At 41.2% G+C, this 24864-nt stretch overlaps 1 protein-coding gene across 3 annotated transcripts in view; it reads left to right on the top strand.

The window, feature by feature from the left end:
- The window catches only part of lgi1b (leucine-rich, glioma inactivated 1b), a 76069-nt gene that overhangs the window by 12380 nt on the left and 38825 nt on the right, over positions 1–24864 (top strand). For all 3 annotated transcript variants that reach the window (XM_039772179.1, XM_039772171.1, XM_039772185.1), the window contains 2 exons: positions 18772–18843; positions 23179–23250. In XM_039772179.1, coding sequence (XP_039628113.1) covers positions 18772–18843; positions 23179–23250 — 144 coding nt within the window. The remainder of the gene's footprint in view (positions 1–18771; positions 18844–23178; positions 23251–24864) is intronic.

Below are 24864 nucleotides of genomic sequence, written 5' to 3'. Positions count from 1 at the left end.
GTTTGGCAATATTCGCAAACACTTCTGTGATTTCTCTGAATTCATGGCAAAGTGAACACTGTGGAGATCGCTCATCACTTGTAGGGAGATGGGCAATAATGTGAAGAGCACTGCCAGACTTCTTTTAAATTAAAGAATCTCACCAGAGTTTAACAACATGAATACGCTGTTTTATAGCATTTGTAAAATGGCAAGACACTTACTAACAATATTAGTTCGAAAAATTGACATATTTAGTACATTCGGATTTGCCAACACAGGCAGTGTATTTTTTCACATTTATAAAAAATTCTTCACTTTAGAACACAATTTCCCATGGCAAATAAATCTGCAACATAATTATGAAAAAAATAACTGATTTGAAAAATATGGAACTTAAAGTCCCCAAAAAATCTATAAACATCCATGCACTTAGACTGCTAATGAAAAATGGGTAAAATTACAAATGGATTTTGCATAAATAAAGCTATAATGTTCCAAGTGTGCAAATGGTGCAAGCAGTTTGTTCCCATTCAGCTTCTTGACTTACCATTTTAGTTTGGAAACATTTCTTGAACAACTTTTTATTAAAGACACACAAGATAACACATGGAACTCATCAGTCATTTGTCTAAAAAAGACACCCTTAAAGAGGCTTTGCTGTGTTCAAAGGTCCATTACATCCCAACCTCATCTGTAATCACTGGGTCACACTCTATTATAAGAATAAATGTAAAGGCTGAACTTGTAAGAACATGCATGCGTTTCCTGCTCGAGTAACACCTCTGACAAGGGATTTAAATCTGCCGCACAAAACCCTGTAGAATTCTGCAGGATTTGTCATAGTTTCCATGCTTGACTTTCCTAAACAGATGACCATCCTCTTAAACGGAATCTATTTTTTTTTATTTATTGAGAGGCTTGCTATCTTTGCCTCATATGATATCTGCTGCATTTGGAAATTTTAAAATCATGTGGAAGCAAAAGTCAAGTTTGGCTTGGCAATAATGTTTTAGGAGAAAATAATTTCAGTCCAACCTGATTTATTAAATGAGCTCTAAAGCAATGAATTTGGAAATCTATTTGTAAAACCTATTTAATCCAATTCAGGGACACAGCCTGTTCTAGCAATGTCAATCCATTATGCCAGTTTAGAATTACACTGTTGTAATGAACAGAGGGGGAAAGCCCACACAGAGATGGAGAGAAGATAGCTAATCCATACAAATAGTAACCAGGTCAGGGTTCCGACCTGAGACTCTGGCAGTGAGAGGTAGCAATGCTAACCGCATCACCAATATGTGGATGTCAACAGTTTTAAACCTTGAAAAATAATGAAGGATTTAAAGAGCTATTTAACAAAGTTAACAAAATTGCAAAGGTGCCCTGGGTTAGCCTTTCAGTAAATACTATTTTTTTTCCCATATCAGAGCATTATAAAAAGTATTCAACATTGTAGTTATCATAATTTAACAAGGAGAACTCGCAATTTTCATATCTTAACCATGTGGAGGGAGCCATAAGTAATTCACACATACTCTGACCCTTCATTCACTCTGTACCCTTAAAAATAAAAGTGCCTGTGTGGTCCTTCATGCCCGGGGTGGTCCTTTTGGTTTCCAAATGACCCATCCACAAAGAGGTTTCAGACAAAACTAGATCCATAATGGGCTCCACACAGTAAACAGATGGTAACAGATTTGTGAAATACCAATGGACTCCTGCTGCATGCAATAACAGGCCAAGTCCAGGTTTTCTTAATTTTTAAGTGTCCTGCTAGGTAGCCTACTGTACATTAAAGATTCTGTTTTTTTTCACATATTAGAAAGTCTTCAAAGCACAACGCTTCAAAGAGCCCATCTCAGAATGAAATCAAGCAATAGTTCTAAATGGAACCGCACAACCCAAAAAAGAACCATAATGTGCCATAAAGTTCCCTCCGTCATTAACCCTCAATGGGTGCCCTAAAAGTTCCTAGACATTATAAGCTTGACACTATATAGCGCCTGACCTGACACAGATTGACACGGAGGCACGTGTACAATAAAATAAACTATTTATTTTCTTCCCCTGTGGGCGCACGTCTTCCCCGTGACCCACAGGTAATACACATTCCCAAGTACACAAGTAACATAAGCATTTTCTCTTCCTCTTTGGCACCACCACTCCTCACAGACAACCTTGTCCTCCTCCACCTGACTCTGGCTGCTGAGTGGTGGTCGCTGGCTCCTTTTATAGTTCACCCGGAAGTGCTCCAGGTACTTGATCACCAAGTTCCGGCTGCACTTCCGGGTGTGATGCATCTGCTGCCCACACGGGCTCAGGAGTCCCAAACACAGCACCGCCTGCGGGACCCAACAGGGCTGTACCCAACTCCAGTGCCCAGGGAGCCCTGTGGGAAACCTAGGCACTGCTCCACCCCAGGGGGTGGCCATCTAGCATCCAGGGGGAGGTATTGCACTGTCCAGGGCTGCTCCCCCTGAATATACTGTGCAGGGGCGTCCCAGCTGGGCATGGACGCCAGCTGCCTGCCACAACATGCACCACTATTTAACCAGCTTTCCACACATCCCTGTATTTCATTGAATTGCCATCCCTCACACTCTTTCATTCAACAGAATTCTAAACCGTGTGCACTGCTCTTAGTGTGGCAGGTTTTAGATTGGCTGCCATGTTGATCCACTACTGTTGAAGGCCATCAGAACAGACAAGTCCAAAAGCTGTAGACCCGTCCCGTGTGTATTGTTGTGAACATTCAGCAGGTGAATCGATTGTTAACAGCAATCCTTGTGAATAACCGTTACCAATGCAGGTAAGAGTAAAATTTTAAATGTTAGAAGGTTTGTATTAAAAAGAGGATTGAGTTTTATATTACATTTCAGAAATAACAAGTTGTCTGTCTGTTATGATAACTCTATATACTTGGTAACAAAACTGTCTAAACAGTGTATATCTTAGTGCATATTAAAATATAAAGTGATTAACGCTTTCCTTAAATAGAGTATTAAAAACCCAATAATAGCCAGTCACCGTTTAAAACAAGAATATGTAAACATGAATAAAGTGAGGAGGTTTTAATGTTTTTCAGGTCCTGTCTCTGTGCATTTCATTGCTTGTTTTGAATGTTTGTACAGGTTACCAGCTGTTCTGGACACTTGCACCTCTATGTCACGCCAACATACTTCTTACATTAGCCCCTTGGAACTAACGAAAAGTACAATAAAAACAAAACTCCTCAAAACACATGTTTTTTGTTTTCAGAAAAGAGACAGAGCAAGTGAACCCTTTTTTTGGCACCCGCACTCCTACTCACTCGCTTTCGCTATAAAATATTATTACAGCATGTATCTGGCGAGCCTTACTGCCAACAATTCTAGATTCACTTTAGCTGTGTTTTAATAAAATCATCATTTGGAGGAAGCGGACTTGCAAGGATTTCAGAGAGAGAGAGAGAAAAACAAATGATTGCCATCAGACAAGAGATATATTGTTTTGTTCATCTCATAGCTTTAGTCTGTACTCTTTGATTGCACGACCAAACACTTATTGTGTGAAAGCAGGAAACGGATTAGTGCATTTTCAGACAATCTCGGATTTGAATTAATCATGGCTTTTCCGTCTTAAAGACCCATTGAATCCCTCCGCTCCCCACATCACATATCAGCCTTTTTTGTGCTGAGGATTCCAACTGACTTCTAACACAACAAAGGCCCGACTGTCAATGACAGACATGGTTAGGAATGTCTTATTTCGGCTATGTAGTATCGCCACATTAGTTCAGGCCATTTATTAACCGGGGCAGCTAAAAAAATTGACACTGTGGGGTCTTTTTACTTCCCTGAGCCTTATTTTATAACTATGTGCTCTATCCTGCCCATTACATTTTTATCTTTTAAATTTCAGGTAGTTTTGCATTGATTTTCAAAGTCACAAAATTGTGTACACATATAACAAATCAGATCTTTTATGGCTTGATTGACAACTTGAAATATACCTCTGATATAACATTCTGCAACCCGCTTAAACTGATTCAGGTTCATGCCAAGTCAGATCTTTTCCTGGCAGCATCAAACATAAAGGAAGAACCAACTCTGGTCAGGGCTCCAGTCCATCCCATGACTTTCTCATTCACATGCCCACCTTCTCACATATTAGATTTGTTTGGTGTCACTACACAACCAAATATGAAGCTCTTTATGCAGCATGCGGAGAAAACTCCCACACAGAGATGTGAAGAGCATGCAGACTCTACACACAGTAACATTTATTTATATAGCACATTCTCGTACAAATAATGTAGCTCAAAGTGCTTTACAAGATGTCAAAGGGACAAGAAAAGAGAAAGATTAGGCAACAAAAGAGAAAAGTCAAGCAAAATGACACCTTTTATTGGCTAACGAAAAAGGTTACAATATGCAAGCCTTCGAGGCAACTCAGGCCCCTTCTTCAGGCAAGATGTAACAAAAGATAAAAGAGAAAGACTAGGCAACGATATTAAAGATTAAGTAACAAAGACAGGAGAAAAAAAAATGTTAATCTAAATGATCTGAAAAACAGATAAGTATGAGGTAGAAGATCAGAGTCCTTATATACAGTGTCATAATGTAAGACTCTAAAGATGAGTCCGGTGAAAAAGTCAGATGACCGGAAGGACAGAAAAAATACAACAAAAAATAACACCAGTTAGGCCGGAAGAAAAAAAAAATGAAATAAATCTGCAGGGGTTCCAAAGCCAACTGCCCAGACAGCCCAACACATGGCAACCAAGTGCAACGTTTGAACCCAGTAAGCAGGATCTATGAAGTAGCTCCCATAGCCCTGCAGTTTTGTAAGATACTCCTAAATCTACATTTCATTTAGGGTTATGTCTCTGCACTCGCCAATTCTCATCCACCCATCCATCTGTTCATCAATCAAACCATCCACCTACTAAACCACGGGTGGCGACCTCCAGGCCTTGAGTGCCGCAGTGGCTGCAGGTTTTCATTCTTCATCTTCTTAATTAGTGACCAGTTTTTGCTGCTGATTACTTCTTTTAATTAACTTCACTCAGGCCCTATAGTCATTTCTTTTTCTTTAATTAGCAGCTAAACAATAATGAGACACAACACAAGCCACCACATGACCAGCTCCCCTGTGCCCGTTACACAATATCTGAAATTAAAGAGAGGTGATGGTCTTGGTAAGGTTGATCTCTCAGGTCACCAAAACATTTTGACGGTGCTCTTAGAAAGAACAGGAAAAAACAATCGTTTTTGAAATGTGTGCTGTGGCAGAATGAGAGCAGCAACAAGTCATGGAATTAAATAAAGGGTTTAATTAACAGCAAGAACTGGCTTCTCATTAAGAAAGTGATTGGAGTAAAATTGGTTACAGTTTGAAGCCCCAGTTTAGCTGGTCATCTGTTAGCTCGTTTCACATCTCATTTCTGCTTGGCTGTCATTTAATGAAGAAATGAATCAATTCAGAGGGCTAAACTCTTCTAATAGGGCTATTAAAGTGATGGGGAAAAAGTTATAATAAGCAATAAAAACTGGTCACTGATTAGGAAAAGGGTTAGAATGAAAATCTGTAGCCACTGTGGCACTCCAGGCCTGGAGTTCACCACCCCTGTACTAAACTCATCTTTTCAAAGAGTCAGGTTGAATATGATACCAGTCCTTCACAAGCTAAATACTTACTCACACCAGCTCAGCTTGTAATGACAGTTAGCCTGACATTGAAAATCCTTACTAACATGGCCTGTGTTCACAGAATCAATCCAAACATTGGCATGAGGCCACATGCTATAGGACAACTGCAGGACCCCTTTCCAGATGATTGTGATTTTTTGGTCATTTAAAAAGATCCCTAAAGCCTTTGTAGTTTTTTTTAAGTTATAAAATATGCTGTATAAAATTGTTGTAGTTGAAGTTTTCATATATGTCACCTAACACGCTCAAAATTCAATCCAAATGTTAGTTGAGGGCATAACAGGAAACCCAAGGTAAACACAGATGGAACTGTTAGGTCTCGTGTTCAAGTTAGTTTTCAATCCAGCTCTCTCTGTTCACTGTGAGACAGCAGGTACTTTACACGAGTTGAATATAAGAGGAAGGAAAAGAAGTTGATTTAACCTTGGAATGCTGTGACATTCACTCTGTGACTTTGGATCAGAATAAGGTTGCCGACCCTCTTGCGTGTCGTCAAAAGTCATCACGAAGGTCATCTGACCTTAAAAGCCTCTACTTCAATATTTTTGGGGCAGCCGGCCATCCTGACCAAACCCAGAAAGTGACCATTAAACTAGTAGGGAGAGAGAGAGAGTGAAATATGGAAGGCTGTGAAAAGAATATGTTATTTTATTTATCATCCATAGCTATGATGTGTGAACTGCATCCAGTGCTACATCAGAATTTATGTATGAAGTTCTATTAGTAATGAAATTTCACGGACAAGGTTTTGACAGTATGAAAAAAGTAGTCACCTACCCAGTACTTCTGTTCTTTGATTTTTAAATATACTGTATACATGTCCCAGTAACTAAACAACCCATTTTTGCAGTCCCATTTTATTTACATAGTTAACACAGAAAGTGTGCAGAACTTAGAGGTTTAATTCATGCCTCATGGCTAATGTACTATTTTATTTATTATTTTTTTTTGTTTCAGAAAAACTATTATAAAACCACATTTGCACCATTTTCTAACTCACTTAATCTTATTCTGGGTCATGAGGCAGAGCCTATCCTAGCAGCAGTGAACACAGGGATAGAAATGGCCTTGGTAAGGGTGCCAGTCCATCACAGGGCCCACACACCCAATAGGGCAAATTTAAAATTACCAATTAAACCAACCGGGCCATTTCTGGGGATGTGGGAGGAAATCCCATGCAGACACGGGTAGAAGATGCAAACTGCATACAGATCATGACTGAGAGTACGTGAGATCTAATCTCAGGATGCTGGGTGCTTGGGGAGGCAGTGCTTTCCACTGTGCTGTCATTCCAACGTCAAATTCCAATGTATTGAAGAAAAGATGAAAGTTGACTGATTGTGCACATCTAACTTTATTTTTTCAAAATGGTCTTTATTTTGATACTTACCCTTCATTTATTTGCATATTCTAATGTCCTATGTCTTGCTGAAATGACAAATTACTGTGCCCAATTTACATTTTAATGGCAAGGCAGAATGTGCTTCTTGCAAATTGGCAATGTGGAAGAATTCCACTACTGTTTTAGTGTTCTTTTCAAAAAGGGAGTGAATAAATATGATTTATAAAGATCATGCTAAAACGTTATGGTATAAATAGTGTTATGTTTCAGTGAAATATTTAATCCAGAAGATTTTATTGAAGAAGTGTAACATTCCATCTGTGTATTCCTTCTTTCATGACACTGCCATAAATTATGTACCAAGATTGTTTTAACAAATGCACCATTTGGCCCCTATGCTTCTCATTCATGCAGTAAAGTTTAATAACTCACTAATTTATATACACCTTTGGGGTTTACTAGCTCATTTATTTAACAGTTTTGTTTAAGTAAAAATAACCTCAAGAGAGGCAGAATGATAATCAAAAAAACACATGGCATATTTTCCAGCACAGCATCCATAGAACAATATCCCAGAGCAATATTATGGGTTTGAAAAAAAGTGTGAACATTTCATGTTAGGCCCTGCGGCATGATTTCTCTCCTGCTGAGCTTTTGTAGGCTAATTCAGTAACTAAAAATAACTTTTGCTTTGATGTGGTCAGACAAAGCCACAGATACAATGTTTGCTCTGATGGTGATGATGGAGAAGTATAGAGAAGGCCAGAATGAGTTGCATTGTGTCTTTGTGGACCTGGAGAAAGCATATGACAGGGTGCTTCAAGAGGAGTTGAGGCATTGTATGAGGAAGTCGGGAGTGGAAGAGAAGGACGTAAGAGTTGTACAGGATATGTACAAGGGAAGTGTAACTGTGGTGAGGTCTGTGGTAGGAGTGATGGATGCATTCAAGGTGGAGGTGGGATTACATCAGGGATCGGCTCTGAGCCCTTTCTTATTTGCAATGGTGATGGTCAGGTTGACAGATGAGATGATGATGGACTATGATGTTTGTTGATGACATTGTGATCTGTAGCGAGAGTAGGGAGCACCTTGAGGAGACCCTGGAGAGGTGGAAAGGAATGAAGGTCAACAGGAACAAGATAGAATACGTCTATGTAAGTGAGAGGGAGGTCAGTGGAATGGTGAGGATGCAGGGAGTAGAGCTGGTGAAGGTGGATGAGTTTAAGTACTTTTGATCAGCAGTACAGAGTAATGGGGATTGTGTAAGAGAGGTGAAAATGAGAGTGCAGGCAGGGTGGAATGGGTGGAGAAGAGTGACAGGATCAATTTGTGACAGACAGTAATCAGCAAGAGTAAAAGGGAAGATCTACAGTACGGTAGTGAGAACTGCTATGTTATATGGGTTGGAGACGGTGCCACTGACCAGAAAGTAGGAGACAGAGCTGGAGGTGTCAGAGTTAAAGATGCTAAGATTTGTATTGGGTGCGACAAGGATGGATAGGATTAGAAATAAGTACATTACATTACATTGCTTTTTTTTACTCTGTATGTAAAGCAACCTTGGGTTTGTGAAAGGCGCTCTATAAATGCAGCTTATTATTATTATTATTACATTAGAGGCTCAGCTCAGGTTGGACGGTTCGTAGACAAAATCAGAGAAGCGAGATTGAATTGATTTGGACATGTGCAGAGCAGAGATGCTGGGTATATTGGGAAAAGAATGTTAAGGATAGAGCTGCCAGACAAGAGGAAAAGAGGAAGGCCTAAGAGAAAGTTTATGGATGTGGTGAGAGAGGGCATGAAGGTGATGGGTGTAACAGAACAAGATGCAGAGGACAGACAGATATGGAACAAGATGATCCACTGTGGCAATCCCTAATGGGAGCAGCCGAAAGAAGAAGAAGATAAAGCTAAAGTTGTTCTACCTATACCTGTCCAAGATTAGCTTCATAACGTCAAGTACATGCTGTGTAGTTAGCACTTCTATGTGTTTGGGGCCTTCCTTAGTGTATATGGCCAGTTACAAGATTAGGAACCACAAATAAAGCAGAGGTCAAAAGCTTGAATAAAGGTTAAAAATAAAGGAAAACACTTTCTTACCTGAGAAGAGGAAAGGCCCAGAGCAAGAAGGATATAATAAAGGCAGCCAGCAATACCAAAATACAAAATGCAAATCAAGGACTAAATACGCACTAAACAAACAAAAGATATCCAACAAGACAAAACTCAAAACAGCAGACATGAGGGACATTCACAGATTTTGGATGCACAATGCTTGAGCACATGGTAAGTGATACTCTTTTTCTGTTACTAGCACTGCATTCACATTACAAGTATCATTGCTCAATTCTGATTTTTGTACTCAGATCGGACTTGCCTACCTTCATTGTTCACATTCATAAGTACAAGTGACCTGTATCTAACTGCAATATGAATACATCTGTCCTCCAAAATGACACAAATGCACACATTGATATGTTTGTGCACAAGTCATCTGTGTCATCAACAACACAAATGTCATATTTACAAGATAACTCATGGTATTAAACCGACAAAATAGACTTGCTAGAAACTAGTGTATGTATCACATTTTACTCTGATGGATGGCAAACATTTTGCGACCTGTACATGATTAGGTCGAGAAGGTGAAAAAAGCCAGACAGTTTGCTGTTTCTGCAGCTATTGCTAGCACTGCCGAACCAAGGGATATATGGATACAAGAAACGAGACAGCTGATTTGTTGCTTTGCTGTACTGCCGGTGCTGGCTGATGGCGACAGTGCTCAGCCCATGCGTATAGACAAAAAAACACACAAATTCTGAACTTACAATTCTCATTCATGTTCCCTGGCCACAAGTTGGATATGGTTCTGATCTAAAACCACAAAAGTGATTTCTGTGTTCACACAGCCCTGAAAAAATAAGATTTGTGTCACATTAAGGCAAAAACTGGATTTGAGTCCCATAATTCTAGTAATGTAAACATAGTCATAATGCCTCCTATTGTGTGACTGTTGTGCTAAAGATTTTTACAAATAGCAAGACAAAAATTGCAGGCAGAGGACAGGTCAAGAGCAGAATTCACGGTAATGCCTCAGAAATAGGAACAAAGAAAAACAGAAGGCAAAGCTTTCATTTCAGTCTGGATTTAACTGATGACTAACTCTTGTGATAATTTAGAGACTAGAAATCTCCTTTTCTGTGGTCTTGCATCCATGTAATCATCTAGTGTGCCCTTAGACTAGTTGGATTCCTGCTTTGTGCCTGAAGCTGTACTTGAAACCGACTCCAGCTACTGGACACCTTGCTATAGATTGGGATGTTTCTATGTATGATTTATTTTTTTGTCTGTGATCAACTTTTTATGCAACAATAACAAAGTGACAGGAATAAACTGACAAATTACAAAGTAACCCAACTCACCCACTCCCACCCTCTCCCAGCCAGCCTGGGCCAAGGGATTATTAAAAAAAATAATAATAATCAAGGAGTTGCTGAGATTTAAACAATTGAGCCACAGCAGACCAGGATTCAACTGCATTACTGGAAGCACCATTAATCTGTGCTGCAGACAACTCCAAATGTATTAAATTGTAGAAGGAGGACTGTCAGTTGTCAACAATGATGAATTCAGGGTTTCTATGTATGATTTGTGAAATTAATATTTCTCACTTCTGATTGCCATCGTTCAGTGTAAATATTTTCCTTTTAAAAGTTGAATCAGGCTTAACATTTTTATTATTTTGAGAAAATGTTCCTCCAAAGCAGTGAAATGGTAATACAGTGGTTTACCCTGATGCCTTATTGGTCCAGCACCTTGGATTCAGATGCTACGGTCAGTCATTTTGGGTGTGGAGTTTATCATTTATTCCCATGTCTATATAGGTTTTCTTCCCACTTCCCCAAAAATTGGTTCCTTGGCTGGCAGGTGATTCTATGTGTGAGTGCAGATGACCAGTGACCTGGTAATTTACTTGGTGCCTGATTTGCACACAATGCTGCCAGAATAAGCTACAGCATTATATGGTAGACTAGCCATCCCCCGCGGCTTCACCCGCGTATTAGTGAAACAGGACAGTGAGGAGGGCCCGCCCTGCTCTCTACTCCTGACGTCACCCATCCCCCTCACCTCGGCCCGCAGCCTCTATCTTGGATTAGCGAAAATATATCGATCCTGCAAGCGAACTATGATCCTTAGTGCCTTGAGAGAAGTCACAAAATCAACCGGAATGTTCAAGCAAATTATAGAAAAAAAGATCTAAATCTGTTAAGTACTTCTCTCGTTTGCTAACTAAGTGGAGTTAAGATTACGCCCCGAGGCAGACGCGTGAGTGCCGCCACCCTTCCAATGAGTCTCTCTCGGATTCATGCTAATAAATTGATACCGCAAGCAAACTATGATACTTAGCGCAACATCAACGGAATGTTCAAGCAAATCATAGAAAAAAACCTAATCTAAATCCGTTAAGTAGTTCTCTCGTGAAAAGTGGACAGACACACAAACGGGTCTAGAAAACTGTGGCCCAAGCACGAAATTTTTAAAACTGTTTCTTAGTGAGCACCTATGGGCCAAGGGTAACCTACATTCCAAATTCCAAGTCCCAAGTCTTCATGGTTCGGGAGATTTCGTGATGAGTGGTATTTGGCTTTTATAGATAAAGATTAAGCAGGTCTGAGAATGTTGTGTTACTCATACTCCTCAGGTCTTTGAATAGACCTGCAGAAGGTCAGAGGTCTACTATCTGGATCTTTTTATCACAAACGGGTGTGTGGATTTGACTTTGATTAAAGCTGTTTATGGGACGTTCTGCGATTTGGACGTTGTGTGAACACCATATTATATGTAGTGCTTTATTATGTATGTAGTAGTATACTAGTAATAAACTCAGCAAAAAAAGAAACGTCTCTTTTTCAGGACTGTGTATTTCAACAATAATGTTTTAAAAATCCAAATAACTTTACAGATCTTCATTGTAAAGGGTTTAAACAATGTTTTCTATGCATATTCAATTAACCATAATCAATTAATTAACATGCACCTGTGGAATGGTCGTTAAGACCTTAACAGCTTACAGAAAGTAGGCATTTAAGGTCACAGTTCTAAAAACGCAGGACACTAAAGAGACTTGTCTACCGACTGTGAAAAACACCCAAAGAAAGATGCCCAGGGTCCCTGCTCATCTGCGTGAACGTGCATTAGGCATGCTGCAGGGAGGCATGAGGACTGCTGATGTGGCTAGGGCAATAAATTGCCATGTCCGCACTGTGAGACACCTAAGACAGCGCTACAGGGAGACAGGAAGGACAGCTGATCATCCTTGCAGTGGAAGACCACGTGTAACAACACCTGCACAGGATCGGTACATCCGAATATCACACCTGCGTGACAGGTACAGGATGGCCACAACAACTGCCCGAGTCACACCAGGAACACACAATCCCTCCATCAGTGCTCAGACTGTCCGCAATAGGCTGAGAGAGGCTGAACTGCGGGCTTTGTAGGCCTGTTGTAAGGCAGGTCCTTACCAGACATCACCATCAACAACGCCGCCTATGGGCACAAACCCACCTTCGCTGGACCAGACAGGAGTGGCAAAAAGTGCTCTTCACTGATGAGTCACGGTTTTGTCTCACCAGGGGTGATGGGCGGATTCATGTTTATCGTCGAAGGAATGAGCGTTACACCGAGGTCTATACCCTGGAGCGGGATCGATTTGGATCGATGGCTAGGGCCATTCCCCCCAGAAATGTCCAGAAACTTGCAGGTGCCTTGGTGGAAGAGTGGGGTAACATCTCACAGCAAGAACTGACAAATCTGGTCCAGTCCATGAGGAGGAGATGCACTGCAGTACTTCAAGCAGCTGGTGGCCACACCAGATACTGACTGGTACTTTTGATTTTGAGCCTCCCTTCATTCAGGGACACATTGTGAAACATTTTTAGTTTATGTCTTATGGTGTTGACTCTTTTAGTGTTCATACAAATATTTACACATTACGTTTACTGAAAGTAAAAACAGTTGAAAGTCAGAGGACGTTTCTTTTTTTGCTGAGTATATATTATGTAGTATATTATGTGTAGTAGCAAAGGTATATAGGATACTGTAGCATACGTGTTTTCGCTAAATACAGATAGATGACGCTACAACGTTCCAGAGGTGCACAATACATGGGACTGAAGCTGCTGCCACCTATGAGTTGAAGCATGCACTGTTATACCGTAAACTTTTTATTTGTAAGTAGGGTAAGATTACATCAGGATAACAATAGAAAGTACATTACAGTGCTGGCAACTCAATTGGTTTCCATACAAGAAGAGACACGAGATACACATATCACATGCAAAAAACTGTTGTGTTCACTTTGTTTGGTTATGTCTGTTACACCCGATTCTCGGATCAGTATTTATTATAACTTTATAGGACCACAGATGTATATACAGTCAGATTTTGCCAAAATGGATGTTATGCAGATTTTTTTAAATTTGTGTTTCAGATTTATTTGTGCCAATAAATGAAATAATTCAAAGTATTGTTTCGGGGCCAGGGTTTTTTTAACAGTTTCCCTTTCCACGTGTGTCTATTTTATAGTACAAAAAATACTGATAAAGAGTATACTTATATTTGTTTGCACAATATATTCTTATTCTAAAAAAAATAGTTGACTGATGAAGTCTACAATTTTGGCTGCCTCAATGAAATCATCGTTGTTTATAGAATGAAGTGATATTCAAATAGGAGGCATAGGAGTGTGCTCATTCAGTTGATAGAAAAGTTTAATATTATCTTTAAACTGTTTGATTTTTTTTTAATATTAACCTTACATTTAGTACACTTACGTACCACAGCTCACGCTTAAAAGGAGAAGTTCTTCTTCATTCTTATTAATTGGCAAATAGAAATCACATTCACATAATGGCTCTGATGATACTAGGAGAGAGTTATGAGGTATAGCGTCCAGTTTATTATTTATAGGCACCATCTTCAGATCATAATGGGTTAGAGTTAGTAAAAGTAAAAAAGTACATTTTGACCCAGACACTGCTCTCTGTCCCTTGCCCCACGTTTTGACAATGATTGGTCATTTAATTGCATTTAGTTTTGGAATCGAAATGCAAAATATGCAAGCTGCTGCTAAGCAAAATGCAAAACATTTGATTTGTTTTTAATTATGACATGTGATTTATGAACATGAATGAAAATTCAATGCACTTTTTGCATTTTAAAATGACATACAAATTGAATGGTGTACTGAAAAGCAATCAATCACTTGGTCAATATGTTTTTAATTCTGACACGAAAATACCATGCCAAAATTAAATGTACTGTGTACGTTTATATATACATAAACTGTATTGATATTTTTTTAATGCTTTCAGTGATGTCATTCCAAAACAATTTTTGTTTATTTTCATGGTGACAGTCGTGTTGTTTATGCCGTGTTTTAATAGCAGTACTGCATGTGCGGATCCAAGATGATGCAAGTCACGTTAATGTCCACACTTTTGGATAAATCTCAACATAAACACAATTGCTAGCTATTTAAGGAAAGGATTCTTTAGGCAGTCAGGTCTTTTTTTTGTTAGCTTTCTTGTATTTTGCAACCTGTGATTTATATTTTTATGTTTTGAATTTGACATCGTGTTTCCTTTGACTGATTTCGTCTCTTGCTTGTTATTGACTGTTCTTTTAATATACACTTTTGACTCTCTTTCTTACCATTTTCACAATTACCTCTTCAGAATTAGCTTGTTTTTCACCCGACTCACAACAAAAAAGTAAAATTTGAAAAGAAAAGATGTTATAAAATAATATTTACAGCTAGCATCATCCTGTGACTCATTTATTGCCTAATCTCACTGATATCTTCTGGGGGTTCCCTTACTGACAGTCTGCTCAGTGAAAAAGGCCTAGAAAGCCTAATTGTTAATCAAATCGTCCTAAAAATGATAGCATTTAAAACCCATACTTTGCCTTGAAACAGAACAACAATTTATTTTTTGTATAGCCCAGAATCACAAAGGAAGTGCTGCAATGGGTTTTAACAGGTCCTGTTTGTTGACAGCTCCCCAGCCTTGACACCCTAAGAAGACTAGAAAAAAATGGTGCTGATAAAGTAACAGAAAATACCCATAAAAACATCTGTAAAACTGAAGGAGTCTTCATATTATTTAGTTCCGTTTATTGCCGTTGACAGGTTAAGAATGGGGACTGAAGTCTCATATACTGCATTGGTGTCAAAAGATTTGAAGCAGGCAGATTGGGTGGAAGGTCCAGAAACTTGCCTAGAGACAGGATGTAAATATAGGAGGTACCACTGCTGGCTTCTAACCCATCAATTCAAAAGATGACAGGGATGTCACCTGATGTGATGCCCACTTGGAGAATTTTAGCCATCAGCCACAAATACATTACAAAAAAATGTATTCTGTGTAAGCCGCCCACCCTATCTTTTTCAACATCCTATTATTCTCTTTATACCACCTCAGGAAATTTCACATATTTACTCTAATATCACTAGCCAGTAATGTCCTGTGGACATCCATGAAACTTGACTAAAAAGACATCAATGGATCCAAGTCAGTACCAAATACCAATCTAGTACAAAAAGTGTCCCTAATGCAGAGCACCCTTGATTTACAAGGAGATGGCAGAAGGTAGCAGGTTAAAGATGGGTGGCCCCTTCAACAGTTGATGTTCTGTATAGTCGATCATCTCTGCCTCCTTTATTTTTTATTGAGTGAATCATTTGGTAACTTTAACTAATTTGTAATGGGTTGGTGGATTTATGTAGATAATGAGTACACAAGGAATTTGGGCTTTTCTAATTTGAAGCCACATGCATTCACTGACAATTGGCCATGTTTTACAAGACTGCTGCCTTAGAAAGAGAAACAGCAATGCAACTGTAGGTTACTAACACCTTCACAAGACTGATTGTAGTAAAGATTGTCTGCTCTACCTGCATATTCACTTCCAACCAAATGGATGACCATCCACTGAGCACCTCCAAACCAGCCCAAAAGTATTTTGGGGTCAGAATAAAGGAAAACGTCACCAGTTACTTACTTACTTACTTACAGTATATCTGGGTAAACGTTATTAAGATGATCGTAAACTGGAGAGTACAACAGTACCACAAAACTCTTTTCTGAATGGAAGTAGCATAAACCACATTAGCCAAGTTTCCATCCAGTTTTTTGCGACGTTTTGTTATCAACAAACAGAATATACGTAAAAAAAAATGTGCGAAATTTGCTGTCTCCAGCCTGTTTCCATCCAACTGGCTTTTTATCGATAAAATGGTGTGCGTGATGATGTCATATAAAAAAACGAACTGTCACATAAGTTTTGTTGTATCGCGAAAAAAATCTGCCCTTGAGCCATTTCCATACATAATTTTGTGTATGTCGCAAATTATCTACCTTTTGTGTTCCACGTTACACCCCCTCCACTAAACAAAGAAACAAAGAAATGGAGAGATTATTCAGACAGTTTTTTGAAATTTGCCAGCTTACTGTTATTTCAGTTTCACAAATAATTGGAATTGTACATAATATCCGAAGACGACAGCAGAATGAAGCAGTTGCTTGTCCGATAGCCCTAGAGCTCGAAGAAAGTACCCCAGTGCATAAACCCACAGGTATGGGAGAGACGACGGAATAAGACCTTCTGGGAGGAGGTGGTGGAGAGACACTTCACAGAAAATCTCTGGCTGCAACATTTTAGAATGACACCGCCGACTTTTGAGATGTTGTGTGGATTCATCAGTCCCAAAAGTGGATTGCCATCGCCCTTTACAAGCTGGCAACCTGCGCCGAGTATAGAGTAGTTGGAGAAACTTTCGGGGTTAGTAAAACTACCGTCCATCGATGTGTATATGCTGTGTGCACCGCTATTAAAGAAAAATTAATGCAGCGTTATATCCGACTGTAGCGGAGGCCAGTGAAATTGCATACCACAATTCCTTGGTGCATCTTGTGCCACAGATTTACGGTGCGCTGGATGGCACGCATGTGCCTATTCTTCCCTCCCGACAGAAGGCTACCGCGATTACATTATTCGCAAAGGGTGGCCATCTATTGTTCTCCAGGCCCTTGTTGATGACAGGTGCATGATCTGAGACATTTGCGTTGGCACTCCTGGAAGTGCCCATGATGCAGCTGTGTTTGCAGCATCGGATCTGTACAGGTGAGCCTACCTTTCAACATCCCTTCTCAGTGCGATAACAACTGAATTAGTACTGTAACCTGCTTCCCTTAAGGTTTTTAATTAAAACTGAAATTTGAATTAATACAAAATAACGACGTTTAATCAAAAAAAAGTAAAGTTAATGTTAATGAGAGAATTTCTCATATATGCTAAAACATCTGCCATTTAATAATAAGAAAAAAATGTTTAGATAATGAAACACACGGTTTATTAAATAATTTGACTGGCACAGTAAATTACCCTTGCGGTTTTTGTATTATTTAGACATCCTGAGAGACACCCCCAGGGTACAGTTGATTTGGAGGGAGTTCAGGTACCCCTTCTAGTAGCAGGAGACCCAGCCTATCCGCTACTGCATTGGCTCATCACGAGAAATAACGAGTCTCTTCATCAGACCATGCCAACCACTCCGCCATTCTTGTTTTGATTGCACGTGATGAAAATGTATCATGTGACACATTTATTAGCGTTAAAGCCCTTTTTTTCCCACAAAAAGTGTTTCCAATGTAGTTTTTGCGACATCTGAAGTATTGCTATGAAATTTATGCGCTAAAGTTAAACGGAAAAATATTATGTCGACATGTACAACATTTTATCAATAATTAGCATTTCCATCAGCTAAAATTTTAAGCGCTAAATATTTTTTCACAAAAACTCCTTGGATGGAAAATTGGCTATTGTCTCCAGGAAAAATCCAAATGAAAAGACATTTAAGACAAAGTGAGCAGTCTTTGATTTTTAAAAAGTTGGTAGGAGTGAATGGTGTACACAATAATGTTAGATGTTTAATTTCTTTTGCCCAGTAGGAGCTTGGCAGTCTCTTGTCCTTGGAACCCCTGCAGGTTTTGTTTTTTTTTTCTCTGCCCCATCTGGAGTTTTTTTTTGTTTGTTTGTTTTTTCTGTTCTCTTGGCCATCTGACCTTACTTTATTCTTTTTTACTTAGTATTGCCTAATCTTATTTTTGTTTCACGTAAACTTTCCTTTTTCATCTTGTAAAGCACTTTGAGCTATGCCATTTGTATTAAAATGTGCTATATAAATAAATGTTGTTGTTTAGATACTGTGTGTTTGACACAAACGTCTACCTTACTATGTATGTACTCTTTTATGGTTGTTCATGGCATGTTTACTCTTCAGCTCATCTCATTCACTGTTGAGTCATACATTTTAGAATGCGAATAGTTTTGTTACTGACTTGATAATACAGCCTCTACATCTCTTTACCAGTTTCCGATTAAAAGCTCATTAAGAGTAGGAAGGCAACCCATTATATGAACACCAGCGCCCTGCAAATGCTTCAAATGTTATTTTTCTTTTTATTTATTTGGCTATCCCAGTAAGTATTATGCTATACATGTCCCTTGTATTAACCGATGTAATGTAACTGAAACTAGTGGGCGGCTGAAGACAGAGTGTTCATTTAGAATTTACACCAAGAAATGACTCTGGCCATGAAATATAAAACAGATGGATGGATTGATTTGAGCTCATGTGTTAGATCCAGCAATTTGTTTTCAGTAATGTTATGTCAACAATTTTTTTCACAGCTTGTTCACAGCAAATTCTTTTGAAACAATTGCTGATGATGCATTCCAGGGGCTTCCTCACATTGAATACCTGTAAGTATGTAGTGTTATTGCTACAAAGTCCAGATCTGTTATGTAGTTTGTGTACTCTTTTTAAATATTTGCATTGTGTTTTGTATTTGTTTTATCTTGCTAGAGTAATATATATATTGCTCTACTTTCCCCTATTGTATTATTAATATGTAGCCTTAGAATGCCTAATCTCACAGACTTGCCACTGTCCGTCCATCCATCCATCCATCCTCTTCCGCTTATCCTGGGTCGGGTTGCGGGGGCAGCAGCTTAAGTAAAGAGGCCCAGACTTCCCTCTTCTTGCAGCTCTTCCGGGAGAATCCCAAGGCGTTCCCAGGCCAGCCGGGAGACATAGTCCCTCCAGCGTGTCCTGGGTCTTCCCCGGGGCCTCCTCCCGGTTGGACGTGCCGGGAACACCTCACCAGGGAGGTGTCCAGGAGACATCCTGATCAGATGCCCGAGCCACCTCATCTGACTCATCTCGATGTGGAGGAGCAGCGGCTCTACTCTGAGCCCCTCCCAGATGACTGAGCTCCTCACCCTATCTTTAAGGGAAAGCCCACACACCCTACAGAGGAAACTCATTTCAGCCGCTTGTATTCGCGATCTCGTTCTTTCGGTCACTACCCATAGCTCCTGACCATAGGTGAGGGTTGCAACGTAGATCGACTGGTAAATTGAGAGCTTCACCTTATGGCTCAGCTCTTTTTTCACCACGACAAACCGATGCAGAGCCCGCATCACTGCGGATGCCGCACCGATCCTCCTGTCGATCTCACGCTCCATTCTTCCCTCACTCGTGAACAAAACTCCGAGATACTTGAACTCCTCCACTTGGGGTAGGATCTCACGGATCTCACGGCCTGATGAAGCAAACAGGACAATATCATCTGCAAAGAGCAGTGACCCAATCCTGAGTCCATCAAACCAGACCCCTTCAACACCCTGGCTGTGTCTAGAAATTCTGTCCATAAAAGTTATGATCAGAATCGGTGACAAGGGGCAGCCCTGGCGGAGTCCAACTCTCACTAGAAATGGGCTCGACTTACTGCCGCAATGCGGACCAAGCTCTGACACCAGTTGTGCAGGGACCAACAGCTCTTATCAGGGGTCCGTACCCCATACTCCCGAGCACCCCCACAGGATTCCCGAGGGACACGGTCGAATGCCTTTTGCAAGTCCACAAAATACATATAGACTGGTTGGGCAAACTCCCATGCACCCTGTAGGATTCTGCTAAGGGTGTAGAGCTGGTCCACTGTTCCGTAACAAGGGCGAAAACCCCACTGTTCCTCCTGAATCCGAGGTTCACTATCCGACGGACCCTCCTCTCCAGAACCCCAATAGACTTTTCCAGGGAGGCTGAGGAGTGTGATCCCTCTATAGTTGGAACACACCCTCCGTCCCCTTTTAAAGAGGGGACCACCACCCCGGTCTGCCAATCCAGAGGCACTGTCCCGATGTCCATGCGATGTTGCAGAGACGTGTCAACCAAGACAGTCCTACAACATCCAGAGCCTTAAGGAACTCCGGGCGATCTCATCCACCCCGGGCCCTGCCACCAAGGAGTTTTTGACCACCTCGGTGACCTCAGTCCCAGAGATGGGAGAGCCCACCTCAGAGTCCCCAGGCTCTGCTTCCTCATTGGAAGGCATGTTAGTGGGATTGAGGAGGTCTTCGAAGTACTCCCCCACCGACCCACAACGTCCTGAGTCAAGGTCAGCAGCGCACCATCCCCACCATATACGGTGTTGACACTGCACTGTTTCCCCTCCTGAGACGCCGGACGGTGGACCAGAATCTCCTCGGCCGTCCGAAAGTCATTCTCCATGGCCTCCAAACTCCTCCCATGCCCGAAGTTTTGCCTCAGCAACCACAAGCCGCATTCGCTTGGCCTGCCGGTACCTATCAGCTGCCTCCAGAGACCCACAGGACAAAAAAGTCCTATAGGACTCCTTCTTCAGCTTGACGGCATCCCTCACCGCCGGTGTCCACCAACGGGTTCGGGATTGCCGCCACGACAGGCACCGACCACCTTGCGGCCACAGCTCCGGTCAGCCGCCTCAACAATAGAGGCACGGAACATGGCCCATTCGGACTCAATGTCCCCCACCTCCCTCGGGATGTTGTCGAAGTTCTGCCGAAGGTGGGAGTTGAAGCTACTTCTGACAGGGGACTCTGCCAGCCGTTCCCAGCAGACCCTCACAACACGTTTGGGCCTACCAGGTCTGACCGCATCTTCCCCACCATCAAGGCCAACTCACCACCAGGTGGTGATCAGTTGACAGCTCCGCCCCTCTCTTCACCCGAGTGTCCAAGACATATGGCCGCAAGTCCGATGACACGACCACAAAGTCGATCATCGACCTGAGGCCTAGGGTGTCCTGGTGCCAAGTGCACATATGAACACCCTTATGCTTGAACATGGTGTTCGTTATGGACAATCCGTGACGAGCACAGAAGTCCAATAACAAAACACCGCCGGGTTCAGATCGGGGCCATTCCTCCCAATCACACCCTTCCAGGTCTCACTGTCATTGCCCACGTGAGCATTGAAGTCTCCCAGCAAAACGAGGGAATCCCCAGAAGGTATGCCCTCTAGCACCCTCCAGAGACTCCAAAAGGGTGGATACTCCAAACTGCTGTTCGGGCGATACGCACAAACAACAGTCAGGACCCTTCCCCACCCGGCGGAGGGAGGCCACCCTCTCGCCCACCGGGGTAAACCCCAACGCACAGGCTCGAAGTCAGGGGGCAATAAGTATGCCCGGCGCCTCTCACTGGGGGCAACTCCAGAGTGGTAGAAAGTCCAGCCCCTTTCAAGGAGATTGGTTCCAGAGTCCAAGCTGTGCCGAGATGAGTCCGACTATATCTAGCCAGAACCTCTGACCTCGCGCACTAGCTCAGGCTCCTTCCCCTTCAGAAAAGTAACATTCCACATCCCAAGAGCCAGTTTCTGTAGCCGAGGATCAGACTGCCAAGGTCCCCGCCTTCGGCCACCACCCAACTCACACTGCACCCAACCTCCTTGGCCCCTCCCATAGTTGGTGAGCCCATGGGGAAGAGGACCCACGTTACCTCTTCGGGCTGTGCCCGGCCAAGCCCCATGGGTGCAGGCCCGGCCACCAGGTGCTCTCCATCGAGCCCCACCTCCAGGCCTGGCTCCAGAGGGGGGCCCCGGTGACCCGTGTCCGGGTTAGAGAAAACGTCGTCCAAAGTTTTCTTTCGTCATTGGAGGTTTGTTGAACCGCTTTTGTCTCATCCTCACCTAGGACCAGTTTGCCTTGGTGGTTCTACCAGGCATAAAGCCCCAGACAACATAGCTCCTAGGATCATTGGGACATGCAAACCCCTCCACCACGATAAGGTGACGGTTCAAGGATGGGACTTACCACTGTATATAACTTATCCACACCTTCCCTTCTATATCTATAACCTCAAGCAATTAGATGTTGTAAAAAAAAGCAGGAGTTAAGTTACACATAAAATAATGTATTACTGATAATATTCATAAATAATAACAAATTGCAAAGTACATTTGAAAAAGTGGCAACCATACAACCTGATAAAATGGTGATGTGTAACTCTGGTGGCACACAGACTTGTAGTTACTTTAAATGTCTCTAGTTAAAGCATCATTGGTGCTCAGCTTTCTTCAGAACAGGCCTCAAGCCTGTTCAATATGGCTGAAGCTGTGCTCTTCATTGTGTTGTCTTCAATTCACTGTGTGATGGTCTTCTTCATCAGATCAGTAAGAGAGATGCTTCTTTCATCATCACAGGTTAGCAAGAGATGTTTCTTTTAAGATGTTAGTAAGAGAGAGAGAATGTGGTTGAGCAAGCAAATTTATAGGTTTTCTGTTCAACCCCTACAGCCAATAGGACATCATGGTACTTAAAGGCCTCTGAGACAAGCCAATTCCAAACAGCCATATCTCAGACCAATGGGGGGAAATAGTACATCTTAAGACCTGCACCCCCCCCCAAGATCATATGTTAAACTAACCTGACTTTGTGTAGGGGATGAGAGAAATACTCACACATCCCCCAAATCCTGTCGAAAAATTACAAAGAAACTTTGTCGTAAACGGGTTGGGGGGGTCAAACATGAATGCCTCTCACCAAAGTAACACTAAATTACATTGCTTTGCCTAAATTACAAATAAAGACATACAAAATATTTATCAAGTTAAATGCAAAATCTTACATCACAACAGTATTATTTAAACATTTTGTATATTATGTGTGTATGGTCCCTTTATTTTATCAATTAATTGGAGGATATAAACATGAGTGCTTGTCTTCATGGTACATACATTTAAATAAACTGAAGCCAGATCTTTTTTTTCTTTTGCAGGTTTATTGAAAACAATAAAATCCAGTCAATTTCTTCAAATGCTTTTCGAGGACTGAAATCCTTAATCCACCTGTAAGTATACTTAACCGCTCAGAATCGCGCTCTGTTTTGGTGATGTGCACTCTTACTATCATATTATTCAAATGTACTGTTTTAAATTTAACATAACATTCCATCCTCGAAATGGCCAATCCAAGTATGTCTGAGAATATTATGTTTTAATTTTAATTTGCCTTTTTATTTTAACAAAAATATAAATAAATGGCTGCATACTGTAAGTCCTGGGTATGATGTTCACCTGCATCGAGCTCTGCAAGAAGGTCCTCCATCTTGCAGGGAGAACTTGGTGGCACTTCCACCACTGTAAAAAACTTCACACTGTTCCATTTCATTTGAACTAGTGTGGTGCTGAGGTGGCTCCAGGGTCCTAATTTGGGATCTTTTGGTGGTTTGTCATGATTCAGTGCATGCTCCCCCAAAAAAATAATCCTTTGTGTGCACATTTTGTTCAAAAGCTCATTAGGATGACATATTCTGTTCTGCTAGGGTTTTACTTTTTGTTTCCTACCATTGATATTTTTGTTATTTTTTTTTGTTTTGTTCTGCACCAATGCCTATTAAACCACACTCGTCATATTTCCTAAAAATATAACAGAGGCAGGGTGCATATTTGTAAGGCCGTACATTCAAGTAAATTGTAAGTTGGATCTTGAAATCTCAGCCGAGTACCTGCTACATTTGGTAGCTGATGATTTAAATCTGGAGGTGCAGTGTGTCTGTTTTATAGCGCCAGACACTTCAGTTCAAATCCCTGGGCATACAACATCTTTGTGCAGCCTTCATGTTCTCCCTCTGCTCGTGTGGCTTTCTCAGGTTCTCTGGATTTCTCCTGAAGTTGTAAATGTTAGGTAAACTGGTGCCACTAAATTGCTCTGATGTGAGCGAATTCATCTTGTGTCTTATGCTCCATATACTATTGAATTTCCCCAAAACTTGCAGTGCAACATCATTTTATACATATTAAAACCAGTCAGATGTGCATAAAACTGTACATTCTTAAAAGACTGAACTGCAAAATAAATATTCCAGTAATCAATTTAAGAATTTCTGTTTTCCTGAAGACTGCATTCCCAGCAGAATAAAATGTCCAGTGTTTGTTGCAGCTGTCCTTAACTCTTTGAGGGCTGAATTCTTTTTCCAAAAACACTTAGTTTTCTGAAAAGCACACAAACCAATGGTTTCACACATATATCAACATAAAACATCTGTTGCTATATGCTGTGGTTGCTGTTGCTGTATGTTCGACATCTCTGGAGGCAGTGGCTGCGCGGGGGCACCTCGATGGCCAGCAGGAGTGCACGGTGGGAGGCAGTGGAAGTCACAGTGTGAAGCAATATAGTTTGTACCTCTTGTCATCATAAGTGGTGGTCCTTCCAGGCAAACGCTGCTGTAGGTGTATTAGCTACACAAACGTGTTCAACACCACGATCAACTGGGGACTGATCAGCTGATGCTGGTACCTCACTTTTGTATTCTGATCAAATTCCAAGTATGCCAAGTCAGAGTCCGATTCAGTGATAATATGTAAAACGTTCATGGAGTATTCAGTCTCTCGCCAGATGTCAGAGTCTTTGCTACTCATGCAGGGAATCAAGGTCAAATCAACAGAACTACTTAACTCTTCTT

Source organism: Polypterus senegalus, chromosome 1, assembly GCF_016835505.1.
Source record: "Polypterus senegalus isolate Bchr_013 chromosome 1, ASM1683550v1, whole genome shotgun sequence".
In the NCBI taxonomy this organism is placed as follows: domain Eukaryota; kingdom Metazoa; phylum Chordata; class Cladistia; order Polypteriformes; family Polypteridae; genus Polypterus; species Polypterus senegalus.
Note: the sequence above shows the minus strand (reverse complement) of the source record. Positions and strands in the feature narration are given on the sequence as shown.